Source organism: Hyaena hyaena, unplaced genomic scaffold (assembly GCF_003009895.1).
Source record: "Hyaena hyaena isolate Hyena2069 unplaced genomic scaffold, ASM300989v1 scaffold_414, whole genome shotgun sequence".
Taxonomy (NCBI): domain Eukaryota; kingdom Metazoa; phylum Chordata; class Mammalia; order Carnivora; family Hyaenidae; genus Hyaena; species Hyaena hyaena.
Window position 1 is genome coordinate 688,224 of NW_024081044.1, and position 17,365 is coordinate 705,588.

Genomic DNA, 17,365 nt, shown 5'->3' on the forward strand with positions numbered 1-17,365 from the left:
TCTCTCAAAAATAAAACATTAAAAATATATTTTAAAAATAATTAAAAATTTTAATGTTAACTTGACAATAAACTATTTAAAATTTTTAAAAAATGTTTATTTTGAGAGAAAAAGACAGAAGGTGAGCAGGGGAGGGGCAGAGAGAGAGGGAGACGCAATCCGAAGCAGGCTTCAGGCTCTGAGCTGTCAGCACAGAGCTGGATGCGGGGCTCGAACCGTGAGCCCAAGTGAGACACTCAACTGACTGAGCCACCCAGGCACCCGTAGATAGGCCCTTTTATTATGTCCATTTTACGAAGAGGGGGGAGGGAGCAAAGGCACACAGCGAGCTACGACGGCTCCTTTATGGGGCCCTAATCCCATTCATGAAGTCTTCACCCTCATGACCTAATCACCTCCCAAAGGCCCCACCTTCTACCATCACATCGGGACTCGGTTTCAACATATGCATTTAGGGGAGGCACAAACATTTAGTCCATAGCACAAACCTTCTGTAAATTGAAAATTATTTCAAAATACAAAGTTTTTTGAAGAGAAGGCTCTTCAGAAGTTCATTTGGCTTCTGTGTGGAGAATGTTTAGGGGAACAGGGGTGGTGAGGAAAGAAGGGCCTTGGGGAGGCCAGAGGGAGAGGTTATGGTGGCTTGGATTCAAGGAATAGCAGTGAATATGGAGAAAAATGGCCGTATTCGAGGCCAAGGGATCTAGTTCACGGACTGGATATTGGGGTAGAGATAAGTAGGTTTCAGTATCTCTACATCCTTGCCAATATTTGTTCTCTTCTGTGCTTTTTAGTATTTATTTATTTTGAGAGAAAGAGACAGAGAGTAAGTAAGGAGGGGCAGAGAGGGGGAGACAGAGAATCCCAAGGAGGCTCTGTGCTGTCAGTGCAGAGCCCAATGCGGGGCTCAATCTCACAAACTGTGAGATCATGACCTGAGCTGAAACCAAAAGTCAGAACGCTTAACTGACTGAGCCACCCAGGTGCCCTGGTTATCTTCTGTTTGTTTTGATACAAGCCATCCTAATGGGTGGGATCATTTACTTTTTTTTTTTTTAATGTTTATTTACTTTTGAGAGAGAGGCAGAGACAGAGTATGAAAAGGCGAGGGGCAGAGAGAGAGGGGGACACAGAATCCGAAGCAGGCTCCAGGCTCTGAGCTGTCAGCACAGAACCGTGAGACTACGACCTGAGCTAAAATCAAGAGTTGGACACCTAAATGACGACTGAGGCACCCAGGCGCCCCATCATTTACCTTTTTTCTTAAGTTTATGTATTTATTTTGAGAGAGGAGAGAGCATAGATGGGGGAAGAGCAGAGAGAGAGAGAGAAAGCCCCAAGCCGACTCTACCCGGTTAGCATAGAGCTCGACACGAGGCTTGAACCCATGAATCATGAAATCATGACCTCAGCCAAAACCTGGCCACTTAACTGACTGAGCCACCCAGGCGCCCCATCATTTACTTTTAAAAAGGTATTATCTTTATACAGTTTTTTTTTAATATTTTTATTTATTTCTAGGAGAGAGAGAGAGAGAGAGAGAGCGAGCGTGAGCAGGGGAGGGTCAAAGAGAGAGGGAGATACAGACTCTGAAATAGGCTCTAGGCTCTGAGCTGGCAGTCAGCACAGAGCCCGACGCGGGGCTCGAACCCACGAACCGCGAGATCATGACCTAAGCGAAAGTCAGACGCTTAACCGACTAAGCCACCCAGGCGCCCCACCTTTATACAGTTTTAAATTCAACACAGTGGGGTGGAAAACGGCCCAACCACATTGGAAGACGGTTTGGCAATTTCATAAAAAGTTAAATGTGCACTTACCGTCTGACTCCACCATTTCACTCCTGTGTATTTACCCAAGAACTTTGTTTTTTTAGATTTTATTTTTTAAAATAATCTCTACACGCAACATGGGGCTTGAACCCACAACCTCGAGATCAAGAGTCACACGCCCCGCAGACTGAACCGGCCAGGCACCCTTACCCAAGAGACTTTTAAAAGCCACGATTCCTCAAAGACTCACTCAGGACTGGTCGTAGCAGTGTTATTTGCTAATAGCCAAAGGTGGGAAACGAGTAAAAGTCCATCAACATGTGATAGACAAATGGTGGTCCATCCAAGTAATAAACAAGATGAATTAAGGTACACCTAAAACTCACGTTACATGTCAATTACATCTCAATTTCTAAAAAAAATGTTTAAATAAGGGGCCACTGGGAGGCTCAGTCTGTTAAGCGCCTGACTCTTGATCTCGGCTCAGATCACGATCTCATGGTTTGTGGGTTCGAGCCCCGTGTTGGGCTCTGTGCTGACAGTGCGGAGTCTGCTTGGGATTCCCTGTCTCCCTACACCCTTCAAAATAAATAAATAACTTAATTTCTTTAATAAAAATTTTTTTTAAATAATTTTTAGGGGCACCTGCTCCTACCCCTGCTCATGTGTGTGTGTTCACATGCACGCGCACACTCCCTCTCTCAAAAATAAATAAATAACTTTAAAAAAAGATATTGGCTGTCTCTTGGGGGAAGAATGGGTAGTTGGGGCTGAGGGTAGAGAGGGGGTTGCCACCATGTATCCCTGTGTATGTTGAATTAAAAAAAAAGTTTTTTTGATCGAGGTACACATGACATACAACAGAATGAAAATGTGTCTTTCTTTTAATGTCTACTTAATTTTGAGAGAGAAAGACCAAGGGGGGGGGGCAGAGAAAGGGACAGAGGATCCGAAGCAGGCTCTGCACAGAGCCCAACGTGGAGCTTGAACTCACGAACTGTGAGATCATGACCTGAGCCAAAGTCTGTCACTCAACCAAATGAGCCACCCAGGCGCCCCCAGAATGAAGAGGTTTTAAAGTGTACATGAGTCTGGGCACCTGGGTGCTTCAGTCGGTTAAACGTCCGACTTTGGCTCAGGTCATGATCTCACGGTCTGTGGGTTCAAGCCCCGCATCGGGCTCTGTGCTGACAGCCAGCTCAGAGCCTGGAGCCTGCTTCAGATTCTGTGTCTCCCTCTCTCTCTGACCCTCCCCTGCTCACACTGTCTCCATTTCTCTCTCTCAGAAATAAATAAAACATTAAAAAAAATAAAGTGTACATGAGTCAAAACTCATCATTTCAAACCTCAGCATGCATGACCCTGTGAAACCAAACCCACAGTTAGGGAACATTTCCATGACCCCCCAAGAGTGTCCTTGTTACCCTTTGTCATCCCTCCTCCTGTCCCCTTCACCCGCAACCCTAGGCAACCATTGATCTCTCACTGTAGATTAGGTTGCAGTTTCTAGAACTCAAGAACATGGAATCAGAGAGAGTGTAGTTTGTAGTGTCTGGCCTTTCCCATCGGGGACAGTGATTTTTAGATTCATCCGTGTTACAAGCATTGATAGTTCATTCCTCTTTTAAAATTTAGTTAAAAAAATTTTTTTAAGTTTATTTATTTTAAGAGTGAGAGACGGGGAGGGGCAGAGAGAGAGAGGGAGAGAGAGAATCCCAGGCAGGCTCCACGCTGTCAGCACAGAGCCCAACACAGGGCTTGATCTCACAAACTGGGAGATCATGACCTGAGCTGAAATCAAGCATCAGATGCTTAACCCACTGAGCCACCCAGGCGCCCCAATATCTTTTTTAATTTATGAAAATGATGAAAATTGTCAGCCTTGCTCTGTATACCTATTTCTCCCCCTCACAAGAATAGCCCTCCCCACACTAATCCATGTAATGGTTTGAATGGTGAGCCCCCCCTAGAACATCCACATATGATCTTCTTCGGGAAAAAAGATGTAATTAAGTTAAAGATTTTGAGATGAGATGATCCCAGATGAACCAGCTGGGCCCTAAGTCCCATGGCCAAGGTCCTTATAAAAGAGAGGAGGAGAACACAGACACCCACACAGAGGAAAACGCCACATAGAAACCGAGGCAGAGGTCGTACTGACGCAGCCACAGGCCCAAGAACGTCGAAGATTGCCAGCAACCACCAGAAGCTGGAAGAGATACAAGGAAGGAGCTTCCAGAAGGAACGGCTCTGCCAACACCTTGACTTGGGACTTCCAGTCTCCACAAGTCCAAATAAATAATCTGGACTTCTGAAATGAATAAACGCCTGTTTTTTTTTTTTTTTTTTAAATTTTTTTTTTAATGTTTTATTTATTTCTAGGAGAGAGAGAGAGAGAGAGACAGCGTGAGCAGGGGAGGGTCAGAGAGAGAGGGNGAGAGAGAGAGAGAGACAGCGTGAGCAGGGGAGGGTCAGAGAGAGAGGGAGTCACAGACTGAAACAGGCTCCAGGCTCTGAGCTGGCAGTCAGTACTGAGCCCGACGCGGGGCCCGAACCCACGAACCGCGAGATCATGACCTAAGCGAAAGTCGGACGCTTAACCGACTAAACCACCCAGGCGCCCCTAAACGCCTGTTGTTTTAAGCTACCTTGTTTGCGGACATTGGTATGACAGCTCCAGGAAGCTGATACCTTATGCGCAGATGGAGACCCTCGTGTGTCCTAGATCTGGTTCTCTATTATTTTAATAGGAACTTTTTCTTTGTTTCCTCCCCTCTGATGGGATTTTTTTTCACCTGCTCAGCACAGCGTATGTTCACCGCTCACCTGGTGTGTATGAGACGCTGTTCTAGATTGCTGAGGGACAGAGGTGCCCGTGGAGGCAGACGGTGGACAGGGGGCAGATATGGAAGTCAGGATGTGAGAAATGCCAGGAAGAAAAATAAGGCAGGCAGGAGGAGAGAGAGAGAGAGACAAAAATATTCCTTCTGATTGGAGGTTCCGGTGAGGGGCTCTCTGAGGAAGTGACGCGAATTAAAATCACAAGCTGTGTGGGATCCAGGGCAGGAGAGAATTTTCACGGTAATAAACGAGCCTATAGGGAACGTCCTTGTACGTGTCTGTTACCGGCTGTGTAAGAGTTTTTCCAGGACAGATTTCTGGTCCTTGTGTGTTGCAGAGAGAGTAATATTCCGAATAGTCCACATGCTCCTCCCCGACTCCCGACCCCCACTTTCTCTGTCCCTTGCAGTCAGGCAGGACCATGTGGCTAATCCTGGCCAGTGAAATGGTAGCAGAAGGTACTTCTGGGTGGAAACCCTGAAAAGCTGCCCTGGGAGTCCTCTCTCTCTTTCCCACAGAGCCAGCAACCGTGGGGGCTGCTGTTCAAGATGGTGCAGGCTCTGGTGGACTTGGGTCCCTGAGGGACCGCGTGGCTCAGAGATCCCGCTGAGCCGTTGGGATCATATTGTGCGGATGACCAACTCTGGTGTCAGTCACTGACCTTTGGGGCTGTTTGTTACGCAGCATGACCTTGCCCACCCATCTAATATACAAACCAAACCAATAAGGTATATATCTACATATATCTGTACGTGCTATATCTTATCATGTACATATATACCCTCTATATATGTGTGTGTGTATATATATATATCTTTTTATATATGCACATGTGAATCAGAACCAGTAAGATATCTATATCTGATCTATATCTATATATCATCTATATCTATCTTATCATATATATGTTTATCCTTTATTCTTTATATATATCCTTTTATAAGTACATACGTATATATCATTATATATGTAATATATCTCCCTCTTTCAATCTACTTATAGATCTCTATCTCTATCGATTGATCTATTTATACCTAAATCTACATCTATTAATCTATACAGAGATTTAGGGGCACCTGGGTGGCTCAGTTAAGTCTCTGAATTTAGTTTCGGGTCATGATCTCACAGATCGTGAGTTCAAGCCTTACGTCAGGCTCTCTGCTGTCAGCACAGAGCCCGCGTCGGATCCTCTGTCCCCCCGACGCCAAGGCAGTGATGGGTTTGACCTTCACTGCCCACCTGCGTGTACCCACCCACCTATGCCCCACGTTAGGCTTCTACCAACCTGGAAGCATTTCCGGCACTCAGGAGACAGTCTCTGAGTTGCTCTCGTCTGCTCTCTTCCCCGTGTTGGCCTCACAGACAGAAATTCCTTTCCTGTTTCATCACCACTGGTTTCCTTGCTTTTGGGTTTTGTCACTGGCAAGTAGCGACCCCGGTGTGTCTGGGAACGTCTGCAGCATTTTCCTGCTTTCTGTCCCGTTCAGCCCCTCCGTGGACTGGATGACGTCCAGCCATTTGGGGGAGGGCAGTCTACTCTGCTCAGTTCACGACGTCAAGTGCTCATCTCTTCTGGGAACACCCTCACAGATGCACACAGAAATCGGGCTCAATCTGGGCAGCCCATGGGCCGGTATCATTTTATAATATAACCTTTCACTTGACCTGTACGGTTAGCCATCACAGGTACACGGCAGGCACGTTTTTGGTTTTACCAGATACTTCCAGTTTCCGCCTCTCTCCCGGACCCTTCTTCCCCATGACCATTGCTGGCTGTCTTCTGCCCACCGCTCGGGCACCAAGCCTTCCTCAGCAGTGGCCCTTGGTCTCATTTTCTCATTTCCTTTCCTTTTTAAAAAATGTTTATTCATTTTTGAGAGAGAGAGAGTGTGAGCAGGGGAGGGGCAGAAGGGTACGGCGCGGAGGAGTCGATGAGGGCTCTGTGCCGACAGCAGAGAGCCCAACGTGGGGCTGGAACTCACGAACAGTGAGATAATGACCTGAGCCGAAGTTGGACTCTCAACCAGGCACCCCTCCCTTCTCATTTCATTTTATTTAAAAAAATTTTTTTAATGTTTATTTATGTTTTAGAGAGAAAGACAGAGCACAAGTGGGGGAAGGGCAGAGAGTGGGAGATGAGAATCTGAAGCAGGCTCCAGGCTCTGAGCTGTCAGCCCAGAACCTGACTCGGGGCTCGAACCTACGAACCGCGAGATCGTGACCTGAGCCGAAGTCCGACGCTTAACCGACTAAGCCGCCCATGCACCCCCTTCCCTTCTCATTTTATACTTTCTCCTTGGCCAATGCCATCTGCGCCTTGACTTCAGCTCCCACTCTGTAGATAGCCTCCATATCTACATAGGATTTATTTTTTTATTTTTATATTTTTAAAAAATATTTTAACGTTTGCTTATTTTTGAGAGAAAGAGAGACAGAACGCGAGAGGGAGAGGGCAGAGAGAGAAGGAGACACAGAATCAGAAGGAGGCTCCAGGCTCTGAGTTGTCAGCACAGAGCCCGATGCGGGGCTCGAACTCACAAGCTATGAGATCATGACCTGAGCCAAAGTCAGACGCTCAACCGACTGAGCCACCCAGGCGCCTCAGGATTTATTTTTTTAAAGCTTTTATTTACTTTTCGAGAGAGAGAGAACAGGGGAGGGGTAGAGGGGGTGGGGGAGAGAGAATCCCAAGCAGGCTCTGCACCATCACTGTGGAGCCAGATACAGGGCTCCAACCCACGAACCGTGAGATCAAGACCTGACCTCCTCAAGAGGAGGAGGCTTCACTGAGCTACCCAGGCGTCCCCATTAGGATTTAGAGTATGTTGTTTTTTCAAAGGACAGAAAAAGGGAAACAGTGGCTCACCCAAGAGAGACGTCTGTTTCTCCCCCACATTGGGGATGGCTGGAGCCGGAGGCTTCAAAAGTCTGAGACGCCATGGACGGTCTTCTGTCTCTGAGCCTCATGGGGCCCCAAAGGCCTAACCGTGAGTTTCCCTGCTTTCGTGAGACATGGCCCATCCGGAGGGACAGGCTCCCCACCCTGGTGGCTCCTCCATCACCCAGACCAGCTGCACCCCATCGGGTCCTCAGCCTGATGGTTCCCCTCTCTGGCAGCCTGAGAAATTATCCTAACATGCCAATCACACCCCCCATGGGGACCAGAGGTCACCCCCCCCTTTTGTCACCACAAAGTCTGCCTGTCACAGCACCTGCTTTTTCATTTTTTTTCTTAATTAAAACATCTATCCTAGGGGCACCTGGGTGGCTCAGTCGGTTAAGCATCTGACTTTGGCTCAGGTCATGATCTCCCGGTTCATGAGTTCGAGTCCCGCATCAGTCTCTGCGCTGACAGCTCGGAGCCTGGAGCCTGCTTCGGGTTCTGTGTCTCTGCCCCTCCCCTGCTCGCACTCTGTCTCTCTCTCTCGCTCTCAAAAATAAAGTTTAACAAAAATTTATCCCAGCTTCTTGGTGATTATATACAAGATTTGCACTAATTTAAGCATGTTGTTTTATGAATAAGCAATTTTTATTCTAAACTTTGGAGGCCACAATTGAAATAACTGTGCTAATTTTAATTGCGCATTTGGTGGCTATTCTGGTCGTTCTGACCCCGTTTCTCCACTTGGCTTCCACGTGCGCCACCCCCACGTGGCTCCACGTGGCATGTGGTGTCCTTCCCTCCTCAGGGCTGTGAGTATATGTGACTAATAAACCAACGGCAGCCTTTTCTGTCCAGGGTTGGCTGTCTCGTGCTTGGCTCTCTGGAATCATTTAGAGAAGGAGATCTCTCCTTCACCAACAGGGTGGATAGGAGGCGATCAAAACTTTCATCATTGCAGGGTGGCCTTCTATCATACGTGACACCAAGGTTGCTTCTCTCTTGCTCCACTATTCAAGGCCACTATTCTCCAGGTAATATCATGGCCCAGGATGGCTGATGGAGTTCCAGCCATCACGTCTACTTTCCAACAATAGGGAGAGGAAAGGCACGCCCTTTTCCTCGAAGTGGTATGGACCACTTCTGCTCCCACCGTCACATGGCTGTGCCGAGCTGCAAGGCAGGCCGGGAAATGTGGAACTTTATCTTAGGCAGCCATATGCCCAGATAAATATCAGCAATTTTATGAATTTGGGTCAGATCTTGAAGGGCTAATTAGTCAGATGAAGTCTGATTGAGAAGTTTGGCCTTAGCCTGAGTCTTGAGGTTGAATGCTATCAGAGCATGAGGAGGTGCAGGCCTGACGGGTGCCCTGGGGTCATTAGTTGGTACTGATTTAAGGTCCCTCCTTTCCTTTTTTTTTTTTTTAATTTGAGAGAGAGAGAGAAGAGAGAGAGGAGAGAGAGAGAGAGAGAAGAGGAAGAGAGAGAGAGAAGAGAAAGAGAGAGAGAGAGAGAGAGAGAATCCTAAGCATGCTCCATGCTCAGTGTGGAGCCCAATGCAGGACTCAATACCATGACCGTGAGATCATGACCTGAACCGACATCAAGAGTCCAACACTTAACCAACGAGCCACCCAGGCTCCCAAAAGGGCTTATTATTATTATTTTTTTTTAAATAGAAAGAGAGACAGAATCCCAAGCAGGCTCCACACTCAACGTGGAGCCTGACATGGGACTCGATCCCACGACCTTGGGATCCCAACCTGAGCTGAAATCAAGAGCCGGGTGCTCATTCGATCCCCAGGTGCCCCCCCCCCCTTTCTTCTCCTTTCCTTTTCTAATTGGGAAACTACGTTTCTCATCAGTCTGTTGCTCTCTTTCACACCAACCCCACCTCCTCCCCGTCCCCCCCCGCCCCGCCCCCAGCAAGCAAAATGAGACCAGATTCCTGCCCTAGCTGCCCACCGTATTACTGCAACTGTCCCTTGTCCCCATGACCCTACAGTCCTCCCTACGCTGAGGTCAGAGCCGGGAGACACCAATGCTTCCTCCCCATGCAAACCTCCCCGCCCTCCATTCTCCGTGCACACATTCCATGAAGGTAATAAATGCTGATTATACCAGGCTCCACACTGATGGACCACAGGCCTCCAGTGCGGTCCCTGCAGAAATCTTTGCTGGGTCGGGGAAGGCTGTGTATCCCGCAGGGCGCGCTGGGAAAGTCAGGCAGCGCAAGGTAGAGAAAAGGAGTCTTTTGCAGGGAGATAAGGCCAGTGGGTCCTTTATAAGAGCAGTGATTAGGGGCGCCTGGGTGGCTTAGTCGGTTAAGCGTCCGACTTTCGCTTAGGTCATGATCTCGCGGTTTGTGGGTTCGAGCCCCGCGTCGGGCTCTGTGCTGACTGCCAGCTCAGAGCCTGGAGCCTGTTTCAGTCTGTGACTCCCTCTCTCTCTGACCCTCCCCTGCTCACGCTGTCTCTCTCTCTTCTCTCCTAGAAATAAATAAAACATTAAAAAAAAAATTAAAAAAAAAAATAAGAGCAGTGATTAGGCTCCTAGCCAATCAGCGCGTTCCATCCTTCTGACCACAGGGACTGCCTCCAGACGGGCACGTGACCAGAGCTCGGCCAATGGGATTTAACCTTGAGACTTTTGGGCTGTAGTGAAGCTCCGCGTGTGCACGCACGGCGGCTGGGGGTATCTTGGCACTAAACAGAGAAGCCTGCTGGTAGAGCCAAGAGACAGAAGGAATCTAACCTGAGGACGTCAGAGATTCCCCTGAGCCCCTGGATCCAGCTACGCCTGAATGATACCTTCACTGCATATTTCTGTTCATGAGTCAATAAATGCCCTCATTTGCACTAGCTTTTCTGGTTTGGGTTCTCTGTCCTTCGCGACTGAGGGAGGACTGCCAGAAACAGCTCGGTTCTCATCGGGGCTATAGCGTCGAGGCAGTAAATTCAGGAGCTCTGTGAGGTGAGACCCATTTCCCTGCTAGAGAGACTGAGGAGATTCCGAGCTAGCAGCTGCTGGTTCCACGTGGAGAGCTTGGGCTGAGGACTGGTTTTCTCTTCTGGCTGAAACTAAGAGCTGTCTTCTGCCCTGGACCCCGAGGGACCCTGAGTGTCTCCTGTCACGAACCCACACCGTTCCGGGGAAATGTGGGCAAATGACCACCTCTAAGCTTCTTCCGTTATGGGAGGGGGATTAATAATACAGATCCCCTCTCTGTCCACCCCGGTGATGTACTGCCATCTCCCTAAGGCTCAACACCCCGCCCCCCCGACTCTCCCTGGAAGGTGCCGTCCAGAGCCCGGCATGCCCCCCTCAGGCCTCACCATTAGGCACTTATATATATTCAGGGCTGGGACCTGCTGTACCCAAAGTGCCAGCCCTCAACCGGTGCCTGATGGAGGGAGCTGGAGAATCAATACCCCAACTCCCTCAGCCCTCAGGTAGGACGTGTGTCCTACAAAATCTGCCAGCTTTCCCCAGCAGGACTGAGCCCTACCTGTCTCCGGTGGGGACTCACTTGATAACAAGCACGACAAACTGTCGAATTTGCCCAGGACTAAGGGTTTCCTAGGACACTGGGCTTTGAGTGCTAAAACTGCCAAGTTCTAGGCAAGTTCACTACCCCAGAGATAAGTCATCACTGACTACTTCTCTCCTTCCCTCTGTCATTTCCCTGCTCCCCTCCAGCTTCTTTCTCCAAGACAAGTGCACTCCATCCTTGTCTCAGGCTCTGCTTCTGGGAAACCTCCTGCCTTCAACCTCCTTCAAGCCCTTCACACAGCCCATCGGCTCAGTCGCTTCTGAGCTGAGCACTTGGGAGGGGCAGATGTGGTGCTTAGAATTTTCTGTCCACTACCCGGTTTGCCCTTGAGGGAGGGAGGGTATTCTGTCATCTCTGTGTGTGGGAAAACTGAGGTTTGGGCAGGAAAACGATTTGCCTGAAGACACCTTGCGGGCAAGTGGTGCATCTTGGGAGACGGGATCTGGGGCAGAGGCTGGCTTCTTCTCCCTACGCTACTGCTCTGGCCTAAAGGGCAGGGAATGTGCCGAGAACCTTCTCACTCGCCTCATATGCATTATCTCATTTAATCCTTCATACCACTCCTGGGAGACGAGACAATCATTCCCCCACTTTGCAGAGTGGGAAACCAAGGCCCAGAGAGGTACCAGAGCCCAAGTTCAAGCCCAGGCAGGCTGGCGCTGAGTGCATATCCTTAACCACCCTTAACCACCGGGCTGGTGCTTCGATACGTGTAATTTCCTTCCAGGCAGCGGCGGCTGTGGCCACTTGGGAGGAGGAGGAGGAGGGGCCCAAATGGCAGACCTGGCGGAGAGCCCCCAGGCTGGCATCTGGGCTGGCAGGCTGAGCCCAGGCCTGCCCTGACCCCCTTCTGCCAGCCCCAGTTCCTTGGGGACCCTCCTGTGGCCTGAAGCATCTTCCACTCCTCTGCCCCCACCCCTATTTCTGCGGTTGCCCCAAATACCAGACAGGGCGAATCTTAGCTTTCCCCCAAGCATTCCATGCGCCCGTGGCCCGGCCCAGGCTGGCCGAGGTTACGCAAGCCCAGCTGGGGGGGTTGGTGGGGGTGGGACCGAGGGGGACGGCCTGTCCTGTCCTCACCACCCCATCCGGCAGCCCTCCCACCTTCCCCAGGGCGGGGAAGGGGGTGGGCCAGCTACTTCCCCAGCCCCCCCCCCAGCCCCTGGGAGAACAAGCTGGGTGGAGGGTGGCCTGTGCCAAGAGATGGGGGGCGGTGGCGGCCACGGAAGAGGCTCCAGGAGGTGACCGCCTGATTTCCATTAGGGAGCCCCGGGTCGGCACTTCAGGCAAGACGGCAGAGCCGGGGCTGGCTATGGTAAGGTGGGGTGGGGGCGGGAGGGCAGGGGTGAGAGGGGGAGCCTGCCTGCTCCCCCTCTCACCCCTGCCCCAGTCGGGGATGCTCCTGTCGCCATGGTGACCTGGTGCCGGGCCTGGGGCCACCATGACCCAGCAGTGCCTCTAATCCCAGCGGCTGAGCCTCCTGCTGCTGCTGTTGCTGCTGCCCGGCCCCCCACCCGCCCCAGGCATGGAGGACGCCGCCTTCCCCCACCCGGGGGAGAGCTCGCAGCCCCCGCCCCGGGCCTGCCCCCTGCGCTGCTCCTGCCCCCGGGCAGACACAGTGGACTGCAATGGCCTGGACCTGCACGTGTTCCCGGACAACATCACCAGGGCAGCTCAGCACCTCTCCCTGCAGGTGCGGCCTGGGGGGGGGGGGAGGGCAGGGGGGCGGCAGGGTGAGCACGCCAAGTGCTGGGTTTGAGAATGATGGATGCGGGGGTGGGGTCCGCGTGCAGGGGTGAGGCATTGGCCATGCAGGTCTCGGCAACGACGGAAGCCGGCCTCGGTGAGAGTGCTGGGGTCCGAGCACCGGAGGCGAGGGCAGGTGGGGGGACAGAGAGTGGAACTTTTAGGAGTGGCTGAGCCTTTGGAGGTGTTAAAGGGCAATGTCATGGCAGCTACGGGTTTTTGGGGAGCCAGACTGACGGAGCGTGTGGGCCAGGTGTGGGGGTGGGGGTGTGTCAGAGGTCAACGTCGGGTGTGTCAGAGGTCAACGTCTTTTTGGTTCCAGGGTTGCTTGGGGTCAGGGTGATGGGGGTCAGGGGTCCATATCTTGGTGGTCATAGGGTTGCTTGGGGGGACGGGGCTGTTTTGGTTGCAGGGCAATGGGGCTTTGGGGGTCGAGCGTGGGCGGGAGGGGTGTCAAGGCTAACTTGCTCACGGCGACGGGGAGTGGGAATGGGGGCTCTGGCCACTTGTGGAGGGCTCACGGGGGTGACCCCGTCTCCCAGAACAACCAGCTCCAGGAACTGCCCTACAACGAGCTGTCGCGCCTCAGCAGCCTTCGGACCCTCAACCTCCACAACAATCTCATCTCTTCCGAGGGTGAGGGGTGAGGGGACCCCGGGAGGCGGCCCCTTCCCTCCCCTGCTGGCTCTGTGGGTAGCTCTGCGGTAGTTCCCAGAATCGCCCTTTGCTGAGCAGGATGGAAACTCAGGCTGTGGATTTGGAGGACGGGCGGGGAGGCGTGTGGGAGGGTGCCCGCAGGAGCCCCCCAGCCAGTCCCCAGCCAAGAGCCCTGGGGCAGCTGGGAGCTCAGACTCCCCGGGCCCGGAGGACGGGGGGGGGGTCCTAGGGTCCCCTCACCGTCCATCCCGCTCCCAGGCCTGCCCGATGAGGCCTTTGAGTCCCTCACGCAGCTGCAGCACATTTACGTGGCCCACAACAAGGTGAGCACCCCAACCCGGCCAGGGTCATCCAGGCGAGCGCGGAGGGGACGGCACGGGGGGCGCAGGGCAGGGCACCAGGACCAGCATGGCCGTGCCCCCACAGCTCTCGGTGGCCCCCCAGTTTCTGCCCCGCTCCCTCCGAGTTGCGGATCTGGCTGCCAACCAAGTGACGGAGATCTTCCCGCTTACCTTTGGGGAGAAGCCGGCGCTCAGGTAGCCCCCTGGCCCCAGCCCAGACCTCTCAGACTTCGGGCAGGCCTGGGGTCACTCCCCGCCCCTGGAGGCCTGAGGGGGTCATGAGCCTGCGCTTGGGGGTCTGTAGGGGAAGAGTCCCACCCTCAGGGCGGGGGCGCGGGGCGTCTGAGGCAGGACACCCTAGCCACTCTCAAGGGAACTCCAGAACGAGGCGGAGACAGTGCACATGTCCACACTGGAGGCGGCCGGGGTGGGGGGCGGGGAGGGGGGAGGGGGGCAGGCTGGTGGCCCGAGCCTGGCTCCCCTCAGGTCCGTGTACCTCCACGACAACCAGCTGAGCAACGCAGGCCTGCCTCCCGACGCCTTCCGCGGCTCTGAAGCCGTCGTCGTCCTCAGCCTCTCCAGCAACCGGCTCAGCTACCTGCCGCCCAGTCTGCCGCCCTCACTGGAGCGGCTCCACCTGCAGGTGCCCGTCCTCCACCTTGCCATCCCCCTGCTCACCGCACACACCCGCCCCCCCCCTGCCTTGGGCCCCCTTGACCTCTCTCCTGGGGGAGACCTCCCCTTCCTGAAGATTCCAGTAGTCACAAATACCTTCGAGTCCTGCCCCCTGGCGGGGTCATCCACAAGCGCTCTCTGACCCGCTTTGCTGAAGTGAGCTCCTTGTTCCTCCCTTGCTCAAGAGCCTCCCATAGCTCCCTGCTGCTCTGTGTCCCCGACCCCTGGTCTCACTCTCTCCTCCTTTCCCAGAACAACCTCATCTCCAAGGTGCCCCGGGGAGCGCTGAGCCGCCAGACGCACCTCCGTGAGCTCTACCTCCAGCACAACCAGCTGACCGATAGCGGCCTGGATGCTACCACCTTCAGGTGGGGGCTGGGACGGGTAGGACAGAGGCGCAGCCTCGTGCTGGCAGTAGGACTTGAGAGTCAGAGTCCAAGCACCCCAACCCTCCACCCCCCTCTGGTGTAGGACTCCCAGACTGAGGCCTCATTTGGTGAGGTGTTCATGGGAGCACCTGGCAGCCATCCTTGCTCCCATCCACTCTGGGCCTCGGTTTTATCGCCCAAACGTCATCACTGTGCGTGCAGACTTGCACCCGGAGCTCTGTCCTGGGCACCTCCACATCTAACCCGGGGGCTGGAACCCGCCCTGAGCTCCGCGCGTGTGCTTCCCACCCAGATCTCTCTACTCCTCCAGCCCCAAGTTGGGGTCTTTGGCTTCGACAGCACGACCACTCCTCAACCCTCCTCCCCGAGAGCCCCCACCCCCACCCCACTCTCGGCACCCAGCCAACGCCGGCCCTCTCTCCCACCAGCAAGCTGTACCACCTCGAGTACCTGGACCTGTCCCACAACCGGCTAGCCTCAGTGCCCGCCGGCCTGCCCCGCACCCTGGCCGTGCTGCACCTGGGCCGCAACCGCATCCGCTGCGTGGAGGCGGCCCGGCTGCGCGGGGCACGGGGCCTGCGCTACCTGCTGCTGCAGCACAACCAGCTGGGGGCGACGGGGCTGCCCGCGGGGGCGCTGCGGCCGCTGCGGGGCCTGCACACGCTGCACCTCTATGGCAACAGGCTGGCCCGCGTGCCCCTGGCACTGCCCCGCCGCCTGCGGGCCCTGGTGCTGCCGCACAACCACGTGACCGCACTGGGCGCCCGGGACCTGGCCGGCATGCCGGGCCTGGCCGAACTCAACCTGGCCTACAACCGCCTGGTCAGCGCCCGCGTGCACCGCCGGGCCTTCCGCCCGCTGCGTGCCCTGCGCAGCCTTGACCTGGCTGGCAACCAGCTGACGCGGCTGCCCAGCGGCCTGCCCGGCGGCCTACACACCCTGCGGCTGCAGCGCAACGAGATGCGGGCCCTGGAGCCCGAGCCGCTGGCCGGCCTGGCCCAGCTGCGGGAGCTCAGCCTGGCGCACAACCGGCTGCGGGTTGGAGACATCGGGCCCGGCACCTGGTACGAACTACGGGCCCTGCAGGTGAGGCGCGGGGCCGGTAAGCCACACCGTCCCCACGGCCCCTCCCCGCTGCCCCCAGCCCCCACGCCTCGAGGCGTCTTCCCTCATGGCCCTGAGAGGCCTCGAAGAGCCCAGCGAAAGGGCCTGGGGCCGCGCAGGCAGATCCGGCCTCCAGGCCTTGGGCTGTGCCCTCCCGGCCACCCAGCCCCTCCGCCTGCCCAGAGAGAACACGGCGCCTCTGGCTCCTCACCGCCGCCTCGTGCACCGTTTAGGGCATCTGTGGGTGCAGGCGCTGTTCTAGGCACCGGAGAGGTCGCTGGGCACAGAACAGCACAGCTCCCGGCCCACGGCACAGACGCGCTAGTTAGAAAGCACTGGATGAGTGGACAGGGTGGGAAGGTGCCAGATCTTTGCGAATGGCTGACCAAAGCGGCCTCTCTGGTCTGTCTGGGACCCAGCGCCTGCATCACAGCCTGCCTCAGAGGGGACGGGCAGAGGCAGGGATCTGGCGGGGTTGAGGGGGAGGGGCAGGAGGCCCAGGCTGGTGCAGAGCTCCCGGGGAAGAGAGGTTTGGGGCTCAAGGCCAGGGGGCCACCTCTGCCCTTGCGCCCAGGTGCTGGACCTCAGCCACAATGAGCTGTCCTTCGTGCCCCCTGATCTGCCCGAGGCCCTGGAGGAGCTGCACCTGCAAGGCAACCGCATTGGCCACGTGGGTCCTGAAGCCTTCCTCGGCACCCCCCGCCTGCGCGCCCTCTTTCTCAGGTGCCCCGGAGGGGTGGCGGCCGGGGAGAGCAGGCCCAGGGGGTGCAGGGGGGCGCGGAGGGCTGTGGTGGACTCGAGCAGGCCCCTGGGGGGTCAGGATGGTTGTGGTCCCCCTTCCTTGGCACCCCCCCTCACGCCCGCCCCTTGGTTTCAGGGCAAACAGGCTTCACATGACCAGCATCGCGCCGGAGGCCTTCCTGGGCCTCCTGCACCTGAGGGTGGTGGACACGGCGGGTAACCCCGAGCAGGTCCTGGTCCGGCTGCCACCCACAACTCCACGCCAGCCACGGGCAGGGAGCCCCTGAGCCCAGAGCGGCCCAGCAGTGTAGCCCAGACCCCTGGGACTCCGCTGGGTCACGGACTGAGACAGTGCCCACCCGGGGCCTCAGCCAGGCTCTCGGACGCCTCAGGGGCTGGGCCGCGTGGCCGGCGCTGGCCAGGAAGCTGGGGGCCAGGGCGCCGCGTCCACACACAGGGAGAGACAAGCATGCGGCCCACACGCCGGGCGCACAGACCGCACCCACCTTGCCGGACATAGTCCCCGCTCCCCGCGTGAGTGGAGACGGCAGCAATAAAGCCTAATAACCCTTCTGAGTGCTCAGCACCTGCGAGGTGCCCTTCACCTTGCAGGAGGGGCTCTCACCGTCCCGGCATCCAGCTGAGGAAACAGAGGCTGTGGGA

At 55.2% G+C, this 17,365-nt stretch overlaps 1 protein-coding gene across 4 annotated transcripts; it reads left to right on the forward strand.

The window, feature by feature from the left end:
- The first annotated feature begins 12,277 nt into the window (after positions 1-12,277).
- PODNL1 (podocan like 1) lies at positions 12,278-17,257 on the forward strand. Of its 4 annotated transcripts, none has more exons than XM_039252331.1 (10): positions 12,278-12,364; positions 12,518-12,742; positions 13,338-13,431; positions 13,711-13,775; positions 13,879-13,988; positions 14,280-14,436; positions 14,721-14,836; positions 15,286-15,943; positions 16,536-16,684; positions 16,839-17,257. In XM_039252331.1, the coding sequence occupies exons 1-10, from the start codon at positions 12,362-12,364 to the stop codon at positions 16,987-16,989; spliced, it is 1,728 nt and encodes a 575-aa protein (XP_039108262.1). In that variant the 5' UTR covers positions 12,278-12,361; the 3' UTR covers positions 16,990-17,257. The 4 variants fall into 4 exon arrangements, with proteins under 4 accessions (XP_039108262.1, XP_039108263.1, XP_039108264.1 ...); XM_039252332.1 differs by having other exon boundaries at positions 13,897-13,988; XM_039252333.1 differs by having other exon boundaries at positions 16,536-16,631; positions 16,839-16,993.
- Positions 17,258-17,365: the final 108 nt, after the last annotated feature.

Coding starts and splice junctions, on each gene's coding strand:
- PODNL1 (XM_039252331.1), top strand. Junction 13,776..13,878: donor TTTACGTGGCCCACAACAAG/GTGAGCACCCCA, acceptor GTGCCCCCACAG/CTCTCGGTGGCCCCCCAGTT. Junction 14,437..14,720: donor TGGAGCGGCTCCACCTGCAG/GTGCCCGTCCTC, acceptor CTCCTTTCCCAG/AACAACCTCATCTCCAAGGT.